The sequence below is a fragment of the Petromyzon marinus genome, chromosome 37 (genome assembly GCF_048934315.1).
Source record: "Petromyzon marinus isolate PM22_M1 ecotype Great Lakes invasive population chromosome 37, UKy_Petmar_22M1.pri1.0, whole genome shotgun sequence".
NCBI lineage: Eukaryota > Metazoa > Chordata > Hyperoartia > Petromyzontiformes > Petromyzontidae > Petromyzon > Petromyzon marinus.
Window position 1 is genome coordinate 17,509,582 of NC_133703.1, and position 25,296 is coordinate 17,534,877.

A 25,296-nucleotide genomic window follows, 5' to 3' on the forward strand; every position below is an offset into this window, starting at 1 on the left:
TGACCCCACCGCGCTAGGCCGCCTGTAGCAGCGGTTGGGTGGGGAGATGTGCACTCGCCGGCGCCGTTCCCAGTGATGCGTCCGCGGCGGGTCTCCTCTCTCTTTCTCCTGGCAGACGGTGCGTTCGGCGGGGCTCTGCCGGTCCAGCCCGTTCTCCACCGTGATGTCGTAGTGCCGACAACCTCCCGGGCGCCGCGAGAGGGGCGGGCGCTGGCACGGACCGGCGCCCGTGACTCTGAGCGGCCCTCGTCAGCCAGCGGTGCGCCGAGGGCAGTGCGGGGTGATCGCCGGGGCAGGGCGGGCACCGCCCCGGCGGGGGAGCCCTCCAACCGCGACGGGGCCCCTGCCTGGGATGCCGGCACCAGAGTCGTCTGCTCGGTGCAACCGCCAGGCAGAGTTGGTGACGGCGGCGCCAGCGATATGACGAGATCCGGCGATGCCAAACCGGCGAGGGTGGCGCGGTCACACTCCATGGGTGTCGGCGGAGACGGGTTCGCCCCGGACGAGAGGGACGACGCAGTGGGCGCCGGGGTGAGATCGGCAAAGCCCAGGGAGCGCCAATGTGCCGGCGCCATTAGCTCCTATGCATCATGCGGGCTGGGCCACCCAGGGCGACTGCACCACAACTTGGTAGCCCACGGCAGCGGTGGCGAGCACCGTCCGGTGGCGCCCACGTACATGCTGTCGGCGGGCCACCATGACGCCGATGGCGGTGGTGCCGCTGCTCGGTACGACCTCGCCGCGTGGCAAACGCAGCGGCCCCCCATGCTGCTGGCGCCGGAACCCATGCCTGGCGAGACGCCGGCTATCAGAGGCCTCCTGCAGTACAGCGACTCGTTCTCCTCGTCGGCGTCGGCTTCGTCGTCGTTGTCTTCGTCGCCGTCACCGTTTGTGCCGTCCAACGGTGCCACTGCCGCCTCCGGTCAGAGGAGTCCGTTCGGTGGGCTGGGCCGCGTGCCGCGAGGCCCCGACGGTACAGCGGGGCCGGACACTTCCAGTGCTTGCGGTGACGCGTGCCACCCCCCGAGTGACGCGGCCGCCCCTTCAGTCGGCGCTGGCGAGGTTAGACACCCGCCCGTTGGTATCGCCGTGGCGGTTGCCAGGCAGAGGGGGGATCATCACCACCACAACAATAACCACGAGCAGCACCACGATGACAATCGCCATAACTACGACAACAACAGCCACAACCAGCAGCACCACACTGCTCTGAAGTCTCGGGCAGGCACGCCCTCTTGCACAGCCTCGTCTGGTGGTGCTGCTGTGTCAGCCGGCGGTGGTGGCGATGGTGGTAGTGGAAGTAGCAGCGGGTTCCAGACATCCGATCGCAGGGTGCGGCACCCAACTCCTACTGGCGTACCCAAGGGTAAGACCCACTTGATCCCAGACCTAAGCTGAACCTGACCTTGTATGTATGTTGAACTTCTTTAGGAACGTATGTATGTTGAATTTCTTTAGGAACGTATGTAGCCAACCGTGCTAATCGGAGGTGCAACCTTGCCTGCTCTAACCAGACCAACTGTCTCTGTGTCCTCATCTCTATGTATGCATGTGTCCCTATGTCTTCGTATTGCACTGATTCTGTTTCCTGTGGCCAACAACAACCAGCACTGCTGAATTTATACATTTGAAAAGAGTTCATAGGGCTGTTCGACGTGGTTCTGACCACGCCACTTTGGCCTTCATAGGTGCTCACTAGCTACACTTACCCCAATAGTTTGAGCCCATAGGGGGTTCTTTGTTCATGTGTGTGTGTGCCTGCATACGTGTGTGTGCCTGTGTGCGCGCGCGTTTTAAAATTAAGTGGCGTTTGCCACGATGTTTTTTTTTTGAGCGCAGGAGATGAGATCATGTGTACGCAGCTGTCTGCTCAATAGCGCCATTGTTGCGCTGCCACCGCCACCGTCGCGGTGAGCGGCGCGGGTTTAATTTAATTCGCTATCGTGACGCCGCACCGGCAGATTTCAATCTGCAGCAGAGCGCAAACAGGTTGTGGGGAAATGGGGCCCCGTACTGACAGACGCGGGCACTTGCAGAGGCGTGGAGAGACCAGAGGGACTGACGAATACGAAGAGGCAAAGATCGTGGCACAAGTGGTGAGATGCAGGGACAGCCTAATGAAGAGACTGGAAAATGCATCCAGGACAGAAACATAATTGTGGACTGAACGATACAGGGTAGGAAGTAAGAGTGAATAGATAGACGGGGGAACGGACAGAACAACAGACGCGGATGGACAGACTGGGTTAGAACCATTGCACGGGTTGTCTTCCCAGCTTCTCCGGTTTCCTCGCACACAAAGCCAAACACTCGTCATTAATAATGGAATTGGTCAATCATCCCAGTACGGCAGAACCCGCCTGAAAAATGAGTCGCTGGACAAAGCAAAGTTCTTTCGTGCGTTTTTATGAATGCAAAACTTTTTGGGTTTGTGCGGCGTTCGAATGTGGCCGCAGCTCAAGATGCTACACAAACAGTGGGCGTGTGAATGTGTGACCCTTTCAAAAACCGCACATGGCCAACTCTGCTCACCGCATGTTTGTTTCATCGTCTTAGAATGCATCTGGTTTCTATCTGGGTCCTAATGTGAGTAACTATAAACTAAACCTAGATTTTTTTTTACCAGGTAAAGCCCACCTGAGCTATGTAGCGCTCTTTTTTTTCAGAAGCGAACCTGGCCACAAATGATAGTTCAACGAAAGTGGCTCGTGGGACTTTGTAGTGGCAGCCAAATGCTCTAACGTACGTCTAAAAATGTGGAGGGGGAAAAACCAGACCTGGATAAAAAAAAATTCAGACCGAGAGGCATGCACACTTAATATACACAATGGGTGCCTGAATCGAACCCACGACCTCTTGCATACCAAGTGAGGTAGTTAATATCTTGCCACCGTGGCACTTATGTGAGAGGGAAGCAGAGAAGAGATCACGAACGCCCGGGCTTTGGGTAGGGAGTGGACGACAGTCAGCTGGGGGAAGGGAGAGATCCAGTGTGGGGGTGATGGAGGAGAATGGGTGATGGCACAATAGAGGGCTTCACCCGTCGCGACTCTGCTCCGATCTGTTTGAGAAATACAAAGGTGGCGTGGGGAGGAGCCTCTGCCAACGGGGAGCGGCATGGAGGGAGGAGCAGGAGGTGAGGTGGGGGGCAATTGGAGATTCGTTGGGGGGGTGGGTCAGGGGCATTGGGGGGGAGGGAGTGGGGGAGCCGGGGGAAGGAGAGGACTTGTCACACCAATCTCCACTTTCGCGCGACCTCCACGTCTCGGTTTTCAGCCGGGAACGCGAAGTGACGACGCACTGATGCACAACAACAGCACGGTGTACGTTGGCATTAATAGGTGCTCGCTCGCAGCGCTGCATGAGTGACGTAGTGTGGTTTGAGCGGTGGTATCTATGGTGTGGGCAGTGGTGGTGTTTGTGGTGCCGAGGTTTGTGGATGGTGCGGTGTGCGCTTTGCCTGGCACATCAGCCTGGTGATGTCGCCTCCACTCAACGGCGGTTATTGTGGTGGTATGCGTAGGGTAGGGGGGGGATCTCCGTGGTGTGTAAGGTGTGTGGGGAGCCACTGCTTTTTTGTATCTTGTCTCTTCTGTGTCCATCTGTCTGCATCTGTACGTCCATGTACTGTACCCGTATGTGCATGCGTATCTTTATCTGTGTCCACACGCGTGCATCTGGTCCTGGGCCCCGCCTAGGTTTACCGGTGTGTTGTCGTAAACATCGCCACTAGGGGGAGACAAGTGGCCAAGCGTGGTGCTGCCCCCCCCCACCCCCTTATGTCATGGCCTTCCGAGCTACTACTCGCTAACAGCACTTGTCCCAGCAGTCTGTTAAGGCTATACAGGGGGTCTTTGTGTGTGTGTGCGTGCGTGCAGGCTGTGTCCACGCAGGCCCAGTGCCAGAAGCACTGGAGGAGGAGAGGGTGGCACGTGACCATGCAACCGAGCGAGCGCGGGAGCGTGAGCAGCTGCTCAGGTGAAGACCCATTAGCCCCCGAAATGCATCGCCCGCTCCACCTCCTTCGCTCTCCAATGGCGCTCGTCCTGGGTATAAACTGCCCTCGCTGCAGGAATATGGAGTTTCCATAACTTGCTGAGGACCCTGTAGGAGATTTAATGCAATCCCTTGACCCCCTACTCCCCACCCACCATGGCACTATTGGTGTGTGTCTTTTGGAAGGCGAGGTTGTAATATAAGTAGTGGTGTGGGGTGACGAATGGAGTAAGCAACTTGGAGGTTGTGAACGGAACATGGCATATCGGAATTGGTATCGGTGAATGATTGAAGCGGGCAGTGTTCCCGATGCAAATGGCTGCCACACTAGGTAATCCCACGATTTAAGCAAATAGTTTAAAAGCAAAATTTGTGTACAGAATCCAAACGAATTTGAAAAAAAAAGCGTGACTTTAGCCTTTTAACTTGATATTGAGTTTTGTAATTCAAGGGTTAGCGATTTTTTGACGCTGAATCTCGTTTGTGCTCGTACCCCTCTCTGCTGGGGGGGGGGCGGTCCCTGGGAACAGGGAGAACAAGGAGTTGGCGGAGTTTGCGCGCAGCCTCAGGCCTACCTCGTTCGCCGACCTCGACCCCAACCTCGTGGTGACCACCGGAGGTGCTGCCCCTATCATGCACGCTGGCCAGTGGGGAGAGCTCAATGCAGCGCACGCTCACGTCGCCCCGCACCTTTGGCTGCCGAGGACCGACAGTCCCTCGCTTTGGCTCGGGGCACCGCCCTATGGTGAGTGATTCCACCCACTCCCCCAGTTGCTCCACCCATGGGCCCCGCCTTTTCAAGAGCCGCTTGAATAGATTTTATCGGCCTCTCATTCTCCTTTTGCTGCTCCCACAGTCTGGAACTCTCATCCCCCAACAGCCCATACTGTGCACTCCCTGTTCAAGTCCATGATGATCTTCCTCGTCTTGGCTTCCTACGAGTCTGCCTCTCTCCCTCCCGTAGACTCACAGACTCTTTGCCTTGCATAGACCCATCTACTCCCGCAGAAACTCGGACACACACAGATCTACCATTTATCTTTTACATATGTGGGTCTATAGCTCTCTCTCTCTGAGTCTCCTATGGTAGCATGTATAACTCCACATCATACCTAGTTTTATAGACATGTCTCGTAGACAATTATTTGAACCGTAGATGCCGCCTGCAGATTGACAGACTGCGTTTTTGGCGTAAGTTAATCACCGGTGCTTCCCTCCCCATGCATGTGTGTGCCCAGGCCTGGGCGGCCTCTCTCTCCACCAGAGTATGGCAGGAGCGTTCCCTCCCGGCCTGGCGGCGCCGCCTGCCACTCCGAACTACCAACTTGCGCGCGACCCAACCACAGGCCACCTCGTTGTGGTGCCCGCCGACTTCCCCTCTCACTACGGTAGCATTCACGCCTCCACATGCGGCCTTGCACGCACGCACGCACGCGCCCACACACCCACTAACATCCTGAGGCTCGGCTTTGAGGCTGTCTGCTTAAGCTTTGGGCCTAGAGCATCGCATCCACTAGATCCCGTGGACCAGTGATAGGAGAACCCCTCCCTCCCACTGGGCCGCGCACCGCGTGATCGCTCTCGGCGTGATCGCACAGTGCTCGCCACGTGGGTCGCACGCTGTGCCACGAACCAAGCCCGGCGACGGCTAATGTCCAGTGGCCAGCGCTGTCCGAAATAGTGCTGGGTCACCCACCTTAATCTCGTCCGCACTGACCAACGGGGTGAAGTACGGTCCTACAGCCCTCGTGACCGGCACTGTGTGCGCGTCCTCGCAATGACCCCATTCTCCCTCCGCCAGCGGCAGAACTTCTGGAGCGAACGCCACCCCCGCTGTGGCCACCGCTGCTGGCAGGGGGGGCGCCCGCCCCCCACCACCACCACCACCCCCTGTCGCTCACCTACCAGGCGATGCTGCGCCAGCACGAGCTATACGTGGCTCATCAACAGGCCACGGCCGCGGCAGCCAGCGCCCACGCCCTGCAGCTGCAGCACACCCCGCACATGCAGGCGAGTGACTGTAGAGTGGTACAGCGAGGTCGGGTGTATCCCAAGTTTGTCGGCTGCTGAATATTTTTTCGAGTGCCGTGTGTATTACCTGTAATATGGGGGGGAGCGGTGGGATAGTGGGATAGCACAGCCAACATCGGTGACGGATAACTGACTTGGTCCTGGGCCTCCCTGAGATCAACTCGACCATAAATTACTATCTGTTGCGATGTGTAAACATTATCTTGGGAGGCGTGGTGCTGAACATATTTAAATAATCGGCTCTTGTTATACATTTGGGCTTCTTTGAATAAACAACGCAACACGCACACAAACCTGAAACAGATTTGAGATCTCGTGTAGTGTCTGATGACTTGGAAGATAGAGCCTGGTTTCATGATACTTTTTGGAGACTGCCTTGGAATGTCAGAAATATCAGTACAGCTTTGCATTCCTAAATCTCGTGGCTTACCCCTCTCGCAAAGTCAAACCTCAAACCCGTGCGTTGTTCGACCACACTCATAAAATCGACAACAAAGCTGCCAAGTCGCGTGACCGCTGTCTCCATGTGCAGGACCACGGAAGGCCGCCCCCAGAGCCGCCTCCGCTGCTGCTTTCCGACGAAAACGATCGCGCAACACCGGCGGTGCTGCCCAAGCAGAGCGCAGTCTCCCCGCCGCCCACACTGCCCGGCCCGAGCCCCTTTCACGCCGGCTCCCTTGCGCTGCCGCCACCGCCGCCCTTCCGGTGTAAATCCCCCCGACGCCCGGGGCCCCCCCCTGCCCTCAATCACGCAAAGCCCAGTTCCCCGGACGACGCCGGGCCTCCCCCGCGGCTGCGCCGGGAGGACGATGGCCAGGAGGCGCCTGCGCCACTGGGACGGCCGGGCTCTCTGTCGCCGCCGGCGCTATCGCCACGGCAACTACAGCCCGGCAACGCCAAGGGCGGACAGAGGGTGGCCAGGGATCGGAGGTCGCCGGCGCGGACTTGGAATATCCGGCGCCCCCATTCGGTTCCACCGTTCCTGGACAAGCGACTTTCGGGAATGGCACAGCAGCAGCACGTCGCGAAGCTGCACGATGCACAGCATCACCAGCAGCTGGACGCAGTGCATCATCAGCAGCTGCACGAATCGCAGCACCACCATCAGCATCGTCAACAGTATTCGGAGCGGCAGCAGCTGGAAAAGCACGACCAGCGGCAGCAGCTGGAAGAGCGGCAGCAGCTGGAAGAGCGAGAACGGCAGCAGCTGGGGGAGCGGCAACAGCACCAGGAGCGGCAGCAGCTGGGGGAGCGGCAACAGCACCAGGAGCGGCAGCAGCTGGGGGAGCGGCAACAGCACCAGGAGCGGCAGCAGCTGGGGGAGCGGCAACAGCACCAGGAGCGGCAGCAGCTGGGGGAGCGGCAACAGCACCAGGAGCGGCAGCAGCTGGGGGAGCGGCAACAGCACCAGGAGCGGCAGCAGCTGGGGGAGCGGCAACAGCACCAGGAGCGGCAGCAGCTGGGGGAGCGGCAACAGCACCAGGAGCGGCAGCAGCTGGGGGAGCGGCAGCAGCACCAGGAGCGGCAGCAGCTGGGGGAGCGGCAGCAGCACCAGGAGCGGCAGCAGCTGGGGGAGCGGCAGCAGCACCAGGAGCGGCAGCAGCTGGGGGAGCGGCAGCAGCACCAGGAGCGGCAGCAGCTGGGGGAGCGGCAGCAGCACCAGGAGCGGCAGCAGCTGGGGGAGCGGCAGCAGCACCAAGACCGGCAGCAGCTGGGGGAGCGGCAGCAGCAGCTGGGGGAGCGGCAGCAGCTGGGGGAGCGGCAGCAGCTGGGGGAGCGGCAGCAGCTGGGGGAGCGGCAGCAGCTGGAAGGGCAGCAGCAGCACCAGGAGCGACAGCAGCTGGAAGGGCAGCAGGGGCAGCAGCACCAGGAGCGACAGCAACTGGAAGGGCAGCAGGGGCAGCAGCACCAAGAGCAGGACCGGCAGGGGCAGCTAAAAGAGCAGGACCTGCATCGGCAGCTGCAAGTGCATCGTGAGGAGTTGCAGGAGCAGCTGCGGCAGCGGCGGCTGGAAGCGCAGCAGCGACGGCTGGAACGGCAGCTACATGAGCAGCTGCAAGAACGACAGCGGCAACGGCGGCTGCAAGAGCATCAGTATCAGCTGCACGAGCAGCAGAGGCTGCAGATGGAGAAGCTTTTGCTGCATGAGCAGCAAAAGCAGCACATACGTCAACTGCAACAAATGCATCGGCAGCCGCAGGATGAGGTGGCGGCGTTTGGTTCTGGGAGGGGATTCCTGCTGCCCCATGGCCTGCTGCCCCCCTCTTCGGCATCGTCGGGACTTCCGTGGCCTCCCCCTCTGTGCCGACACGGTGAGTCCGGTAGTCTGTCTGTGAGCTCGTGCCGTTTCCTGTGACCGTGGTTGGGGGATTTTACCCGGGTGTGGCGGTGGTGGTGATGAAGTGCTTTGGAGACGAGAGTTGGTGGATCGTACGGCTTTTTGAAACTTGCAAACTTCGACAAGTAGATTTGTGGACTTGTCTACCTGGAGGGATTATCACTCCTACCCCAGTTTCTTCCCACGGGAAACCAAACCTTACTTTAGGATAATAAAACGACATCCTAATGTGATTATCATCCTCCCTGGAAGCCTGTTCTTTCAGCCTTTCCAGCATAAATAATTAAGTAACTTTACTGTTGAAATCCCATTTCAAAGCTTTGTCATTTGGTCCCTTGAACACATTTGTTTTGGACCTGCTGTCCCACAATGTGGAGTTTTTGTGCCGTCTTGTCTCCCCTCGTTTGTCTCCTGGAGTTCTCCTTCCCTGTGCCATTTCGGTAACCTCCTTAGCATCTCCCTTTCCCAGCAGACGGAATCTCCGCATTCTCCCCTCCGCCAACCTGGGCCTCGCGGATCCTGCAGCCCGTCGCCACAGAGACTGTGGCGCCAGAGTCGTGCCGGATGAAACGGAGGCCCCAGTCGGCAGAGCTGTCCTCCACCGTGCCAGAGTCATTCGGCGCCGAGAACGGTAACAACGACGCGAAAACTCCCGTATGGCAAGGTGATGTCACGGCGGGACGGCACGAGACGATGGAGCCAGACTCCACGGACGCCCCCGTTCCCACCGGACGCAACACCGATCTCATTGTCTCCTCGACGTCATCGGTAGCGGTGGCCGGCATCCTTGAACCGACACAGCGTCGTCGTCGGCATCGTCACCGTCACCATCACGATCTCCAGGATCTCCATCGGCGTTACGAGGAGGAGGAGCAGCAGCAGGTGAGGCTGCTTGACGACGGAACACCGGGCTGTGCTGGGGCTTCCCAGCCCGACCCAGGGCTCCCCGACAGCACTCCCGCTACACCGGCTGTGGAGGATGGGCACGGCCCACCGCCGCTGCCCACCACCGTGGCTCTGCAAAACCAGGGCAACGACGCAGATGCTTGTGCCCCGCCGGGGTGCCGCCCCGCCTGCACGTCGCCGCCGGGGTGCCGCCCCGCCAGCGCGTCGCCGCCGGAGTGCCGCTCTGCCAGCGCCTCGCATCCGGAGTGCCGCCCCGCCTGCACGTCGCCGCCGGGGTGCCGCTCTGCCAGCCCGTCGCCGCCGGAGGGCCGCCCCGCCAGCCCGTCGCCGCCGGAGTGCCGCCCCGCCTGCACGTCGCCGCCGGAGTGCCGCCCCACCAGCGCGGGGCTGTGGGTGCTAGCGGAGGCGACGGCTGTCGCCGTGCCCCTGCCTGTGCCGGTTGCTCCCCTCAACCACAACGGAGCCGACGGCCAGTTGCCACCGGAGACGAAAGCGCTGTCCACGCCATGTGTGGACGAGCAGTGGACGCGCAAGGGAGGGCTGGCACTGCTGGGGGAGATTGCTGGGGTGGAGCTGGGGGCGTTGGCAGAGGGCGGCTTCATGGGTGAGTGAGATGAGTTTGCAGTGGCGCTGCCTCCAGTCTATTTTATCGATTCGCTGCTCCCGATTTTTTTCTGCAGCTCTTGATCAAAATAGTAATTCGCGCCATCTTGCAGAATGCAAGCAACAACAGAAACAAGTGGACAACGTGCCCTCCACATATCTGTCTCTCCACAAGAAAACCTAAATATTGTACCTCGTCAGCCTGGGTGTCGCAGAGGATTCTCTCCTTCAAAAATGTTGGTGGTTCACCAGCATTGGCTTGCGCAAGCCTCTGCTGACAAGACACCAATGTTGAAACCATTCCAGAGTTGAGCTTGTGTTACTGAAATTCTGCACTCCCAGGTGGCTGTACCTAATGAAATGCGTGAACAAACACTTGTATTTAGTTTATGTATGGATTATTTGATTGCAGTTGTGGATCGATGGGCGCCAACTCGCGTCGCATCCGTGTGACGCTCCCTCCCACTGCCAGAACCATAGCGCGATAGTCGTTGGCTGCAACACGCCAGAGAGTGTAAAGAAGCGTGCTTGGCATTTGTACTGAGACCCAGAGGAATACGTGGGGGATTAAAGAATGCACACAGGTTACAGACATTGCTGACTGCTGAGAAAACTAAGTGGATTGGGCAGGACACATCACGGATAGAAAGGATAATGGCCTGGTGGTTGAGACTAATGACGGTGACTACCAAATATAAGGTACTCCATGATAAAGGTTTTTGGGTTAGATCGCGACACGATCAATCGGTAAAAAAAGTGTCGCGTTGACAAAAGACAATTGGTTCACTACTTTAGCCCACTGGTGTGTTGAGTGAATCCACAACATTTACAGTTTTTGAGCGACGTTTCGCTGGTAATTACATCCAGCATCATCAGGCAATTCGCCGGACTAGTACAGTATTCTGGCAAATTGCCCGATGATGCTGGATGTAATTACCAGCGAAACGTCGTACTCAAAAATTGTAAATGTTATGGATTCACTCTTCATCATACCGGTGGGCTAAAGGTAGTGAACTATTTGTCTTGTCAACGTGACACTTTTTTTACTGATTGGTCGGGTGGTGGAGGATTGCGACACATTCATAAATAACGCGATCTAACCCAAAACCTTTTATCATGAATAATATTAGTCGCGAAAGGCCTACGTGATACAAGGTGCTCGTCTGAAATGGAGACCACAGGTGCCAAATGGCTCTGATGTCCTTCGTCCAGCAGTGGATGTATCGTGGCTAATAGTGATGGTGGTACTGCCCCCAATTGTGCTGCAGGGCGGAGCGGGGGACTGGGTGACCTCTTGACCCTGTGCCGTGTGGCCGCGCTGCTGGCCTGTGCCGATGGCATCGCCACAGGAGACGGAGGCCCTGGGCCTCGGAGGCCCCAGCACCGCCTGGACCCCACGAAGCGCTGCAGCTGGCGGCGGCGGCGCGGCGCGCCGGTGGGTGGGGCATGCACGGCGCGTCGGCGCGTCGGCGTGCCCGTGCCGATCTGCGTGTGATATTGCGGTGGCGTAGCGTTTGGCGCACCGCACCATGAACCCGTAATGATGGGTCCTCCATCGTATAATAAGCAATTCTCATTGGTCGTGAGAGCTCCCTGGGTTCACGGATTTGCCAACGGCAATCCGACTGGCAATCCTCACGTGTGCTGCAGTCCTAGGTGTATCAGGCTCGTAGTGATGATGCGGTGTCCACAGCCGCTCCACGAGCCGGTAGACTGCGTCTCGCTGCATGTGTCAGGGTTACTAGAGTAGCCGATTTACAGTACCTGGAGAGACAAAGGTGGCCAGGTGTGGTACTGTTCACACCACCACCTCGTAGGCACTGCCCACTTAACAGCATTTGCCTCAACGGCCTGGCTGACCTAAACGAGGCGGGGGGGGGGGGACTCCTTTTATTGTGCGTTTGGAGTGAGGTGGTAGATAGGCGAGGTGAAATGATGTAAACTGGCGACGGTGAGGCACAGCAACCCACATATCGTACACGGTGGACCTTTGTGTGCGACACTTGCGTTCAGGCCTGCGGACGCCGCCGTGCGTTGCTGGAAGTCGAGGGGCCCCTGGAAGTGCAAATCCGGCGCCGCCTTGCCACGCTGCAGCGCCGCTACCGCCACCAGCAGCGCCAGCTCGCGCGCCTCGCTCCTGCACCCAGCCAGCCCACCAGCGAGTAGGTCTTGTCGTGGTTACAGGGTAGCGGCGGGTGGAGGTCGCCCGACCACTTTGTGGGGGAAGTAAAATTTGTTGCTGATACTCGTTGGTAGTGGTGCAAATGCACAAATAATACTCATTCGTCAATAACACTGGGTTAAAAAAAAAAGAAAATATATACAAACGGTGATGTTTCAGACAATGGCTCTACTTCATAGCACATGGGGCAAGTTGGCAGTGGTTGTCCTACTCTCAGAGTCTTGCCCCCCGCCATCTGAATGTGGAATTTCCACTACTGGCTCGGCTGTGAATGGGAGATGAGCACCGTCTAGACTCCCGCTGAAGTAGGAGATCGCGTTGACGTTCTAGACTTGTCTGCAGTGGTGTCAAATGCGGCATGTCGCTTCAGGTGCCACCTGCGGGAACCGGCCGCCACTCCCCTTTCCCCGCTGGTGCCAAACCCACCAAGGGACGTGGCCAGGGCGGTCGCCAGGGGGGGTGCAGAGAAGCCTCCCCACCGCCTGGTGGTGGAGGGGAGGAGGCTGGAGGCGGTGGTGGCTTTGGGAAGGAAGGTGGTGAAGGTGGAGCGCAGCAGAGGAGACAGAGGGGTGGACATGGCGGAGGAGCTGGACGAGGAGAGGGAGGATGAGGAGGACTATGAAAATGAGGAAGAGCGGGGCGAGGACGGCCTGGGCCCGGTGAAACGCGGCCGGGGGCGGCCCAGGAAGAGGAAGCAGTCGTCCCCATCGCCCCCTCCTCTGATTGGTCAACCGCTCATCGGGTGAGTGTCACATGCACACGGCATCACACGAGTGTTGCGTGTGTGGAGCGGGTAGCGGTTTGTCAAGAGTAGATTCTTCTAATTCTCGCGATTGTTTGTTTGTATCGGCAGAAGCCATGTTTGGTGGTAGACTAATGCTGCATTTCAATGACGTGGTCAGCAGTGTACAGGACTTGCAATCTAGGTGGCCGGTACATCTCCAGGCGCGGCAGTTGAACCAATAGGGGGGGGTGGGGGTGGAAAGAGTTTCACAAAGACACTACCCCCCCCCACACACACAGACACATCAGTTTACCCAGTGGTGTAAATGGTCTTGTCTGAGTATTCCTGCCTCCCAAGATGTCTGGCCAGTATGGGAGGGGAGGCCAAAAATGCTGTGGCGCTGTGGGGAGTGGAAGCCCTACCGCCACCAGTGGTGCGAGCGAACAACTTGCAGCACTGCACCTATTCCCCCCCCCCCCCCCCCCCAGCCTAGGGGAGGAGCGCATGCGAGAGCTCTTGGCCAAGAAGAAGAAAAGGAGGAGTGGCGACTGTGCACCCCCCAGCAGGAGGAGCCAAGTTCGCCTCCTGCCCAGGGTCGCCCTGCCACCCACGTCCCCAAACCACACGGTCAGACCCCCCCCCCACCCCACCGATGGTGTCTGCGGTGTCACTGCCGCACATCACATTTAGTGAACGCAAGTTGCGTGACGATGTTTTTGGTTTGTCGCGCTCTTCCTCAGGCCGCGCCCTGCACACGTGCACCCCTTGTCCCCGCGCGTCACCGTCACTCCGACCGCTCGCCGGCGCCGTCTGGCCGCTCCCACGCCACGCCACCGGCACTCCCAGCGGCAGCGCCGCCGCTCGGCGTCACGCTCTCCTGCAAGCGCCCCACGCTCGGCAAACCGTCGCGTCCTGCCGCGGGCCACGAGCGCGCTGGCGCCAAGCTCTCGAGGTCCGGCGTGCGACACCGCGGGGCTCCGAGCCCGGAGGTGGCGCGTGTGGGCAACCAGGATGGCGCACGGGCACAGGCGGCGGTGTCACGAGCTATTGCTTTGCACCGGTCCGACAGCAGCAGCTTCTCCTGCTGTGAGTCTCTCTCTCTCGTGCTCTCTTGCGCTCTCTCTCTCTCGCGCTCTCTCTCTCTCGCACTCTTTTTTTGCACATGCAGACAGAGCGGCGGTCTCTGTGTGGCGCAGGCCTCTCCGACTCGGACCCGGACATTGACGAGCGCCGCACCGCACCTGCCTGGCCTCCACACCCCGGGGCCGCCTTCAAGACGCCCACACCGCGGCAGAGGCTTCCTCAGAGGCCCTCTCAGCGGCGGCCCCAGGGGATGACACCGGCGGTGCCACCCGGTAGCTCCGGGACCCCTCAAACCCTTGGGCCACGGGGTCCCGCACGCGAACACGGCCTCTCGTCAGGGCCGCAGTGTTCGGACAGCGAAGGGCCCGTGGACTACTGCCGCTCAGCAGCAGCAGGTTCCCAAAACCTCCACAAGACTCTCTGAGAATGGGGGGGGGGGAGCGGTGGGGTTAGCTGGTGGGAAGCGAGGTCTGTGTGTGTCCAGAAGTGTTTGGTGTGGGCGTGCGTGTGGATGTTAGGTACTGTGCGTGTGGGGGAAGTTTCTGGGAGGTATAGAGTTGTGCATGTGTTGGTGTGAGCATTAAAGCTCTCCAGGGGAACTTCGTATTTGGTGTAAGTGTGTAGGTGTACCAGGAATGTGTAAAATGTTTGGTTGGTGTCAAGGAGTGAGGTAGACGGGAGGTGTGGAATGTACTTGCGTGTTGGTTGTCTGGATCGGAGAATGTGAGCCAATGTCAGAAGTATGTGTGGTGTCGTGTACTTTTTGTGGTGTTCAGTGTTGTGTGTGACTGGGAAATGCATGTGTGGTTGTGTGCTTGTCTGAAAGCGGAGTTTTTTTTTAGTGTAACCATTCTGTGTATGTGGGGCAGTGTAACTGTGCGTCTGTTTTTTAATGATGTGTGTGTGTGTGTGCATGCATGGTGGGCCTCTCCTGAGAGGGCAAGAGCCTCCTGGGTGTGGTGCGGAGCAGGATGGTGCAGCGTGCCACAACCGGCCTTTTGACAATCAAAGCTTCTCACCACCTTGCTTTCTTCGCAATGGACTTAACAACGTTTTAACATGGCAAAGCCACATTGGGTATTTAACCTTTGCCTCTGGGGGCCATCTTTACTTGAAGACTGAGCTTAAGATGCCCGCAACGTGGTAAATCTCCGGTGGCAGTCGGCAGATTCTGTGTGGTTTTAGTTTTTAGGAGAGCCCAAGGGAAATTGGCGATGGGCTCAAATCCAGCCCTGGGTGTCAATGTTCGGGAGCCCCTGTTTTTCTGGATTTAAATTTCTCTTGGCCAATCAGGTAATTTATTTTTTACCTTTTTAACCTACCCACAATGCCATGTGCCTTGTCCCACAACCCCCTCCTCCCCTGTTCTCTGTCCAGGATTGCTGCCGATTTTTTTTTCTCCCCCCGTTTGCTTTTTTGAAAAATAAAAATCGGTCGCCTCGATCAAAACCGATCGTCGTCATTTGTAAGCGATGTGGGGGGGGGGTGCACGGTGGCTGAGTAATTTCTTCAGCTGTAACTGACCGCTCTACAATGGACGCAGCATCCTTCTGCTTCCTCGCATGGCAATAAAGCTCCTTTCCCTGAAACGTGGCTCCACAGCACCGACCTTGCCCTGACCTTGCGGTGGGGTCACCGTCGCAGTCATGGCGCGCTCTGTCCTGCGATGCCGCGTCTCCCCCCCCCCCACCCCCACCCCCACCCCGCTTGCGCCGACTGACTGGTGATTGGCGTGCGGTCTCCCACTTCCCCCGGGTGTGATCGGATGACTCGTCGGGATTCAGCGTTTGTTTAAAGTGTGAGGATGGCTTTTTGTCTTCGTCTCATTTTTGTGTTGCTTCTCGATTGTGGTCCATGTCGCCCATCCCATCCCGCACTGTCTGCTCCTAACGCAAGCGTGCAATTTCGCGCTGCAACAGCTTTTTCAAATCGGCGAATCTTGTTTTCTGCCTGGAAACAATTCAACATGCAGCAAGTTGCCCCCCGTGGCGATTCGATTTAAGGAATGTATTATGCATTCATCTCCCCAACTCCATGGGACCCGTTTGTATGTAATGAAGGTAAAATTAGCGCGATTTAACATCACCAGCTCTGTAAACGCCTCCCCGCACACACCATAACGGGGGTAGGGGGGGACGACGACCCCAATGCCCTACATCCACTCAACAGGCCTAACCATGAGCGGATGAGTTGATCTGGGTTGATGTTTAGGCACCCGATTGTGTGGTGTGCTGTGGATGCGTGGTGCAGTGCATGCTTGCATGCCCTCTGATGCACGTGCATACGCACACAAACACTTGTGCACGCACACTTAAACTTAGGTGTGCACTTAAAACGCATGCAACACACCTGCCCACATCTGAAGATGTGTATTGACATGCACGCGTCCACACACACACACGCGATTGCATGCACTCACGCTTCCACTAATTGGTCTGTATATGGCTCATCCAAATCTCCCACACTCCACACAGCGGCATCGGTGCTGCTGATGTCACCAGAGAATGCGAGCCAATATGTGCACGCCAACGCTCGCGACAACACGCGTCTTCTTCCAGGAAGATTCCACCGGGTGCCGGATTGGATTCACGCCGCAGACGATGGCCGCAGCCTGCGGTGATGAGCGGTGGCGCCGATTTTAATTCTGGCAAAATGATTGATTTGCAGCCGAAGAACATTTATCTGCCAAAACGGTTAATTCTGCCAAAATATTAAACATTTGACCGATTGAATTGGACGAATGAGTTGTTGACGTGTGCTCTGCCATCAAGAGATTTGTTCCGCCAATTGGAGCGATCCCCATAGGGGATCCCCCCCCCCCCACGCACCGGCGGTTTGGTGTGGCGGCAGGGAGTGGTTTGGTGAGCCATGGCACTAACCGCTTCGCTAACGCTGCCCTCTCCCCACCCCTGCCCCCTCCTCAGCCCTGCCCCCTCCTTCCCCAGCTGTGCGCTATGACCCCATGACCTACTGACCCTGACCTCTGACCCCTGCGAGGCTTGGCTGGTGCGTGGCTGTGAGGTCGGTGTGAACTGCACAGTGTAGGTTTAACCCCTCGCCTCGTTTTGCTGATCGATCGGTTTTTGAACGTCGTCTCTTCGTTAATTAACGGTGGCGCTAAAATGATGTGGGGAGGGTGGGGGTGGCGCTGTGGTTGGCACAGAGCGACGAACCCGACCACCTGAGTTCAATTCCAAGACATAATGAACAACATCGGTCGCGAGCAATATGTGAACCGGTCCTGGGCTCCCCCCCCCTCCCCCACCCCTCGACCATAGAAGAGAATAATGATACAATGTGTACGTGTGTTGCGTTGTTGTAGACTTGTTGGGTGAAGTGCTCCGACGTTAACGCAACGTGGAGAACGTAAATGTGACCTTTGACACGAAGGTTTTTGGTGATGAATCGGCAGTTGCTCTGCGGATGATGCTGATACTCGGCATGCAGCGATCCCTGCGCTCGGAACTCGAGGCGTCCGTGTGTAGTAAATCGATGCGCTGCCTCTAATTGGCTTGAGTGGCCCCTGCACCCACCGCAACGTAAATCAATTCTGGAGTCAAGCGATGAAACTTGAGGGGAGTGGACCACTGCATGACGAATCCTCATCCATGGCGAGCCGTTAGCTGCCCGTGTCTGGGCTTAACGTAGCACCTGTGTGTCCATGTTAACCTGTCGGTGTGTACGCGTGTGTCTCCCTGTGTACGAGTGTCTTCGGCCATGTGTGCTAGTCTGTATGCCTGTCTGTCATGGACACACGTGCCTGTACCTAATGCACACTTGTGTCTGTCCACGTGCCTGTGCACCCATTAGTGCCCTGTGCACCTGTGTGCATGCATACGGGATGCACGCGTCCGTTTGTCGACGTGTACGTGTGTGCGTTTCTGATCCCCTCCCCAGGCTGGACCTTCATTGAGGATGAGGACCACGTGAATGACGGCGATGACGACGACGATGACGACGATGAGAATGTTGGGGGGGGCAGCAGCAGCAGGCTGGTGCCAGGCAGGCGGGGGGCGCCGTTCCGGCTGGCAGCACCGCCAGGGTTGACTCTGCGCTCTCCGTTCTCGGGGGGCGCTGGGTCCCGCCCCCGCCCCCCGAGATCTGCCCCCCGAGCGCCGGGCCCACACGTTCCGGCAGCCCGGCATGCAGCGCCCGCCAAACTCAAGAGGAGGACCATGGTGCTGCTTGGTAAGTGCACCCCCTCCACAGACGTGACACTGCGGGCGCCACCGCCACGCGGTCTCCCGCTGCCCACCCCAAGACTCGGCACTGCCTCACCACCCCTTACCTCGGTTCTGTTCCTCCAGCGTTCCCTGTTCCTCGCCATCCTGTGACTTAGAAATTTATCCAGTCAAAATAAAGATTCCGATCCTCTGCAGGCTTCGATCTCGCCACAGACTTCCGGATGAAGCGCTCGTCTCCTGCTGCGACAAACAGGGCCTACGTGGGGGTGGGGGGCCCTCCGCGCGGCCGGGGAGGGGGCGCCGTCACGGGGACCGCCGCCGTGCCGGGCGGCCTCGGCACGGCGAGACCCGTCGGGGGAGTGCCGAGCCGCGCCGTGCCCTGGAAGGCCGCTCCGGCCCGAGCCAGGCTCCCGGGCCGCCCCCATCTCAACGGCGCCGGCAGGGTCTGCGCGCGGGGTACCGCGGCCGTGAAGAACGTGGGTCGCGATGGCGACAAGGATCAGGAGGTGGATGAGGACGACGATGACGGGTCCGTATTTGTGAGCCCGCCGAGAAGTTCTGCCGGGAGGCCCGGACGTCCCCCGCTGGGTCGCTCGCAGTCGCTGCCGCTGGGCACGGGAGCCGGCACTGGTGGGGCCGGTGTGAGGAAGGGGCGGCCGTGCAAAGGTGGCGGTGGTGGCGGCGGTCACGGCGGGAGCTGCAGTCAGCCGGAGAGGGACGGCAACAAGGTAGGGGGGAGCGCAACGGCTGTGCTCTGTGAAGGCTGCACCGGGGTGCCTAGCCATGAAACACAACGATCGTATAGCACGGGGGAGGTGGGGGGGGGGAGGGCCATAGAGCGTCTGCATGTGGCCGTACGTAAACGGTCGTCGCGTTTTGTTCGTGGACCAGAAGAGGGCAGTCATCGAGTCTGAGCTTGGGGCGGTGGGGGGGGGTAAGGGAGTCTCCAGCACGATGAGCTGGGACAAGCGCGTTTCAGACGGGAACCTTCTGCGCCACTTGGCTTGCCGCGCGTGCACCGTCGGCACTGCTGCGTCGTCCGTATTTGTCTCGACCGCCGGCTGCCACTCCCGTGCCTTCTCGCTTGTGCCGCCTGTGCAGAGCGGCGGCGTTGACGCTCGCTCCGTTTTAAATTGGCGGCTGCGCCCCGAGCTCTTGCCACGTGCCTTTTGCGCCGTCCGTCAGCCGTGCTCGAGTTTGCGTGTTGTTGTCGCTCGCGTCGCCGTTCATTTGCGACCGTTCTTTCCGTCCGATTCCTTGTCGCAGAAAAATAAGGCGAAAGTGGCGGACGCCTACGGGGTGTTGGTGAAGGGCCCGATTGCCGTGACGTCGGTGGGCAGTCCAGGCCGCAGTCGAAGTCGGAGCCTACAGGGCCCGATAGGACGAGTGAGCAACGCATAACAACACCACCGATCACCCCCACCCCCCCCCGTTACAGCCTTGCACAGACTGTTGGGGCAAATGCCGGTATCGAGCACACGTTAAACCAGCGTATGAAGGGGTCTGTGGCCAACATCATGCCTGGCCACCTGTTGTGTCCTCGGTGCTGCTGTTTACACACTGCACCAGGCACTCGTTTAAAGCGGAGTTGACTTTGGAGACGGCCAGAACTGGTGCACTTATTTGCTACCGATGTTGGTGGTCACTTGGGCAAGGATCGAACTCTGGTCGCCGGGTTCGTAGCGCAGCTCGCTAACGGCCACATGCACACGGGGGTTCACGTAAGCTTTGAAATGACACGTCACATTGCAGCGTGTGGTGTAGGTCTTGCCTACCTGCAGCGCTTGCCCCAACAGCGTGTTCGGGCTATGCGGGGGATCTTGATCTTGTGTCTCGGTGGCTCCCCTAGGCTCGCCCGCGGCCTGTGAGCCGCCTGCTCAGCAGCTTCCAGGCGGACGTGGATTTCTCCCAGAACAGCTCGTTCTCCGAGGGGGAGGGGGGCCGGGTCCCCGACCCCAGCCCCACGCCAGGTAACATGAGGGGGAGGGATGGGGGGGGGGGACGCCAGTGAGCGGAGTTCCACTCGTCTGCCCGCCCGCCTGCGGACCAGGCCTTGGTTTCACAAGGCTGGGGCGGGGGTGGGGGACGGGCACAGTCTGTAAGCAGGATTTGGGTGGAGCCGCACGTATTTGTGTGACGTTAGTTCGGGGAGACTGGTTTTGAGTAGAGGAGCTGTAGCAGAGGGGCCTCGAATGTTCGATTGGCATCACTGTGATCGCAATAAGCCTCGGGCACCTGCCTTGGCTCAGAGTAGCCACACAGATGCTGCTGCTACTGCAGCCACGTTTCACTTACGGCCTCCGTCCCCCCAGCAGACATCTCCAGTCGCTTGGCGGACTCGCGCAGATGTGGTTGGGAGCACTTGTCCACTCGCTGTAACCCTCATTTGTGCCCTCTGACCATGGTCCACCCTCTGACCCCCCTCGCCCACGCATGCCCCGTGTCAGCGCCAGCGCCGCGCTCGTGCGTGCTGGACAAGGACGAGCTGTCGGAGGGCCTGCGCGTCCTCATCCCCAAGCCCGACAAGCTGCTGTACGCGGGGCACGTGCAGATCCTGCACCCGCCCGACGTGTACGCGCCCGCACTGCCCGCACCGCCCGCACCGCCCGCACCGCCGGCGCCCATGCAGCCGCGGTGCCACCACAAACATGGGCACCGCCACCAAACGCTTGGCGCAACCGGCGCAAGGGCCGTGACCTCCAGCATCATAAACGCAACCACCAGCACCGCCAGCAGCACCACAAGCGCCACCGCAACTTAGCACCCACTGTGCGCGCGTGTTGCTGCAGGTACGGTGTGGTGATTGAGGGGGAGCGTGGGAACCGCCCGAGGATCTACTCGCTAGAGCAGCTCCTGCAGGAGGCGGTGAGTAGTACCGCGACACCGCTATGCTCACCGTGATATACAGCTACAGTGATGCTAGGACACGCGCCGCATGATGTGGTGGGGCGGCGATGATTGCTTCCCCGTTTTCCCCTCTCCCTTCGTTTCCTGTTCGTGCGTCCATTCTGTCCCCCTATCCCGTGTCTTGCTGTCCCCTTGTCCCGTGTTAGATCGTGGACGTGAAGCCCCCCTCCTCACGCTGTCTCCCACCCGACACGCGCGTCTGTGCCTACTGGAGCCAGCAGCACCGGTGCCTCTACCCAGGCACCGTCACCAGGGGTGAGCAAGGGTGGGACGAGCGTGACGTGCTTGAGATCCAGAGTGAATGTGAGAAGTGACCGAGTTTTGTCTGCGACGGGGCCCCCGCTGGGTTCGAGTCGAAGCGGCGGCCGCCTGTGGTCACCTGGTTTCTCCAGCGGAGCGAGTCGACGGGCCTGGCAGCCAAAGCTTGCACAAACAAAACCATAGCAGTCAATTTGGTTTTGAACTTTAGCTTAATTACGGACGTCGATTTGGCAGTCGTACGACCAAACCGAGCTGTCCGTGGTGGGGCGGTTGGGACAGTGCTGCCCCTCCTGTGCCTACCAGAGGTCAGAAGTGTGAAGGATCTCACGGATCTGCGAGACTTCCGGGTGGATTCTCAGTATCGTGATGACGCGACGCCGATCACCCAATTGGGATCACATCATGGGGAGAAAAGAAAAATGAGTGCCGGCAGCGGAACCCCCTGTCCGCCACGTTCGGCTGTGGAATACGATTCGCAAAAGCAGGAGGATTGGCCGATTCCGTTCGCAAGCGTGTTTTGTTTTAATTGCCGTGCCGTCGTTTTGGCGCTTGCCAGATGGCTCGAGCAGCGACGAGGAGGACGACGATGAGGAGGAGGAACGCGCCTTCGTGACGGTTGAGTTTGACGATGGCGACACGGGGAAGATTCCGATCTCGCACATCCGCCTCCTTCCGCCCGACTACACCATCCAGTGTGAGTACCACTGACACGCTTCTGGGAAGCTCAACCGGGGACACATGGTGAGGTGGTAAGCCATGCCCTGTCTTCGCAGCCTACTTTCATACAGCCACGCCCACTCTGCCACTAGCACCGCCCTCTGCTTGATTAGCTCCGCCCTCTTACCATGTTTATGAGTCCGGCACAAAGCAAGAGCATTGCACAACGGTGACAAACTCAGCTTTGATAAAAGCTTCGGAGAGACACTAAAACGTAGGAACCTGGCCAAATCGGGATGTATGGCAGCTGGAATTTCTCGCCGGTTTTGGTTATGATTTTTGTCCCTGGTTTTGACGAATGATACGAGCGCCAGCGCATGTATCCCACCTCCCCCCTCCGAATCCCCGCACAGGTGCCGAGGCCTCGCCAGCACTACTCGTCCCAACCGCCGTCGTACGCCGCCCACGCAAGCCGTCCGGTGACACAAGGGAAGGGGGCGGTCCGGCAATCTGCCAGCCGGCCAATCAGCACGGCCCCCAGCGCAGGGGCAAAGGTCGCGCCAGTGTGGAGCCTTCCTCCCCACCCACCACAGCCCCCACCCCAACCCCTGCCCCCATTCTGGTCCCCACAGTAGGGCCCCCCGGGGAGCCGCCACCCGGCAAGGTGAAAGGTCGTGGACGGCCTCCTGGAAAGGTTCCAGCTGGTGAGTATTTCACATTTATATTTGAGGCTCAAATAGATTCCATGTGATTTCATCGGCAGGGCGGTGGATTCCGCAGGATTGTGGCAAAGCTTCTGATCATCCTCTTTTAGAAGAAGCACAGCAGCAGCCTCCAGGATGTAAAAACTGAAATCTCGCAAATGCGATCGAGCGCCAGCTTGAGTTGACTCCAGTTGGCTTTCCATAGAAACAAAATATTAGCCAACTTGCAGCAGCCCACGAATGTATATCGTCTCTCAGTTTGCTCAAACTAATGTCTGTCTTATTATTGCAATTATCCTAACACATTCACCCATGTGAATAACAAACCTGACCAAAAGGCAAAATAACGAACGTGGGCTGTGTCTGCAAACGAGAGGCGTCACTCATCACAGAAACGATGCCCGTGCCGATTCTCATCCCCAGAGGGCGGAGTGGCTGGGAGTGGCGATGCGAGGCCCACCGACTCGCCGCCTGACGACGCGCCGACTGGCTCGGAGCCTCGGGAGAAGCGGCCGCCCCCCGCAGGGGCCCATGGGGCCCGCGGTGCTGTCCCCCGGCCCCGCGCGGACTCCGACCGTCGGCGGGGCCCACCGCTCCGACCCGCCGGCCCTCCCGGCCGGGCCCCCCTCTCGCCCACGTCCTTGTTCGGGGCTTCGCTCTCCGTGGACACCTTCGAGAGTCTCAACGCCGGCGCCTTCTCGGTGTACCTTGGCGGCGGCGGAATTCGCGGCGGCCGCGGCGGGAGCGGTCGTGCCGAAGGCGGCGGTGCCGGCTCCGCCGTTGGGCGTCCCGGTGCTTGCCGACGTGGCCGGCGGGGCACAGACGAGGAGCCGCTGGTGAAGTTGGACCACGAGGGCGTCACGTCGCCCAAGAGCAAGAAGACCAAGGCCATGATGATGATGATGAGGACGGCAGTGGCGGTCGGCAGCGATGGAGGTGCGCAGCGGTTTGCCGGCGGCGTGCGGCTAGCAGCGCCGTCCACCTCGTCCGGCAATAGCGGAGGACTCCCACGCCCACGCCTTGGCCCGATCAGGAAAGCCTCGCCTGCGCAAAAGCCACAGCCGATGGTCACTGTTCCCACCGCCACTGCCGGCAGGGATAATGTTGTTGCCGCCTCCGTCCCCGCTGCTGCCGCCGCCACCACTGCCAGGGCTCCGAGGCCTGGTGATGCCGGCAGTGGTGCTGGCGGCGCTGGCGGCAGTGGCGCTGCTGGCGGCGCTGGCGGCAGTGGCGCTGCTGGCGCTGCTGGCGGCAGTGGCGCTGCTGGCGGCAGTGGTGTTTGCCAAAAGAGTGGTCGGAAGGCGGAGGACTGGAAGGAGATCTCGAGGACGGAGGAAAGCGAGCTGAGCAGCAGCAGCTCCGAGTCTGATTCGGGCGCAAGCCAGGCCGCCACGACGTCCGCTCGCAAACACAAGCCCGGAGCCAAGCGCTGCTCGCACTCCTCCTCCTCCAGCTCCTCCTCGTCGTCGTCAACATCCTCGTCGTCGTCGTCCTCATCGACCTCGTCCGCCGGCGACTCGTCTCGCTCCACTGCCACCTCGTCGTCATCCGAGGAGGACTCTTCCTACAGCGAGGAGGTGGAGGAAGCGGAGGAGGTTGAGGAAATGGAGGAGGTGAAAGAAGGTGGCAATGTCCAGCCCAGCCCTCCCTCTCTTCCCCAGGTAGCACAGGCAGCCGAGGTTCAAGCATCGGCACCAGTACGGGCCCAAGCACTGGCCAAGGTTTCGGCTGGTGGTGGTGGCAAAGGCGTAGGCGGTGGTGCGGGTAGTGGTGGCGCTGGCAGTGGTGGTGGTGGCGGGGGCTCCAGTGGTGGCAATGGTGGGGGTGCCGATGGTGGTGGCAGTGTAGCCGGTAGTGGTGGTGGTGGCGACGGTGGCACCGGCAGCAGTGGCTCTGGCAGCGGTGCTGGTGGCGCCGGCGGTCCTGGTGGCGGTGGCAGTGGTGGCTCTGGAGGGGGCGGTGGTGGTGGCAGTAGTGGCACTGGTGATGGTGGTGGCGGCTCCGGTGATCGGGGGGGCGGCCGGGCCCGGGGCCGTCGGCGCGAGGGCGTGCACCTCCCTACCACCAAGGAGCTGGTGAAGCGCCAGCGGCTGCCATCCGTGGAGAACCGGCCAAAGATCTCGGCCTTCCTCCCCGCACGCCAACTGTGGAAGTGGTCCGGGAAGCCGACCCAGGTGAGCGCCGCTGTTGGCGGTCTCGCGGCGCCGCCATCCGCGCCGCCTGCTTCCTTGCGTATCGTCGTTGTGCACACGCACGCGTCACTCACGTGTGCGTCTGTATGTATAACTTCTTTCGCACCGTACGTAGCCAACCGTGCTAATTGGAGGTGTATCTCCGTGCTTCCCCCAGCGGCGTGGGCTCAAGGGCAAGGCACGCAAGCTGTTCTACAAGGCGGTGGTGCGTGGCAAGGAGACGATCCGCGTGGGCGACAGCGCAGTCTTCCTGTCGGCCGGGAGGCCCAACCTGCCCTACATAGGTCGCATCCAGAGCCTGTGGGAGTCGTGGGGCAGCCACATGGTGGTCCGTGTCAAGTGGTTCTACCACCCAGAGGAGACCAAGTTGGGCACACGCCACCGCGACGGCAAGGTAGGGAGCGCGCGCGCCTCACTACGGGGGGCACTGCACTCCTGCATTCACCAAGGCACGTGTACCCGCGTGCGTGCGTGCGTGCGTGCATGTGTGGCATGGGTTATATGGAGGGGGGTCTTTGTCTTTGGGTG

General features: G+C 59.8%; 1 protein-coding gene across 9 annotated transcripts in view; it reads left to right on the top strand.

Moving 5' to 3' along the window:
* The window catches only part of LOC116949506 (uncharacterized), a 48,812-nt gene that overhangs the window by 19,650 nt on the left and 3,866 nt on the right, over positions 1 to 25,296 (top strand). For 6 of the 9 annotated variants that reach the window (XM_076072363.1, XM_076072366.1, XM_076072364.1 and 3 more), the window contains 24 exons: positions 116 to 1,366; positions 3,879 to 3,978; positions 4,527 to 4,741; positions 5,235 to 5,384; positions 5,798 to 6,006; positions 6,560 to 8,339; positions 8,835 to 9,875; positions 11,143 to 11,309; positions 11,888 to 12,036; positions 12,427 to 12,798; positions 13,269 to 13,407; positions 13,521 to 13,866; positions 13,977 to 14,258; positions 17,761 to 18,051; positions 18,243 to 18,775; positions 19,314 to 19,433; positions 19,897 to 20,017; positions 20,495 to 20,618; positions 20,837 to 20,912; positions 21,101 to 21,209; positions 21,772 to 21,909; positions 22,286 to 22,576; positions 23,000 to 24,750; positions 24,926 to 25,162. In XM_076072363.1, coding sequence (XP_075928478.1) covers positions 116 to 1,366; positions 3,879 to 3,978; positions 4,527 to 4,741; positions 5,235 to 5,384; positions 5,798 to 6,006; positions 6,560 to 8,339; positions 8,835 to 9,875; positions 11,143 to 11,309; positions 11,888 to 12,036; positions 12,427 to 12,798; positions 13,269 to 13,407; positions 13,521 to 13,866; positions 13,977 to 14,258; positions 17,761 to 18,051; positions 18,243 to 18,775; positions 19,314 to 19,433; positions 19,897 to 20,017; positions 20,495 to 20,618; positions 20,837 to 20,912; positions 21,101 to 21,209; positions 21,772 to 21,909; positions 22,286 to 22,576; positions 23,000 to 24,750; positions 24,926 to 25,162 — 9,992 coding nt within the window. The remainder of the gene's footprint in view (positions 1 to 115; positions 1,367 to 3,878; positions 3,979 to 4,526; positions 4,742 to 5,234; positions 5,385 to 5,797; positions 6,007 to 6,559; positions 8,340 to 8,834; positions 9,876 to 11,142; positions 11,310 to 11,887; positions 12,037 to 12,426; positions 12,799 to 13,268; positions 13,408 to 13,520; positions 13,867 to 13,976; positions 14,259 to 17,760; positions 18,052 to 18,242; positions 18,776 to 19,313; positions 19,434 to 19,896; positions 20,018 to 20,494; positions 20,619 to 20,836; positions 20,913 to 21,100; positions 21,210 to 21,771; positions 21,910 to 22,285; positions 22,577 to 22,999; positions 24,751 to 24,925; positions 25,163 to 25,296) is intronic. The other 3 variants (XM_076072368.1, XM_076072369.1, XM_076072367.1) reach the window with 3 other exon arrangements.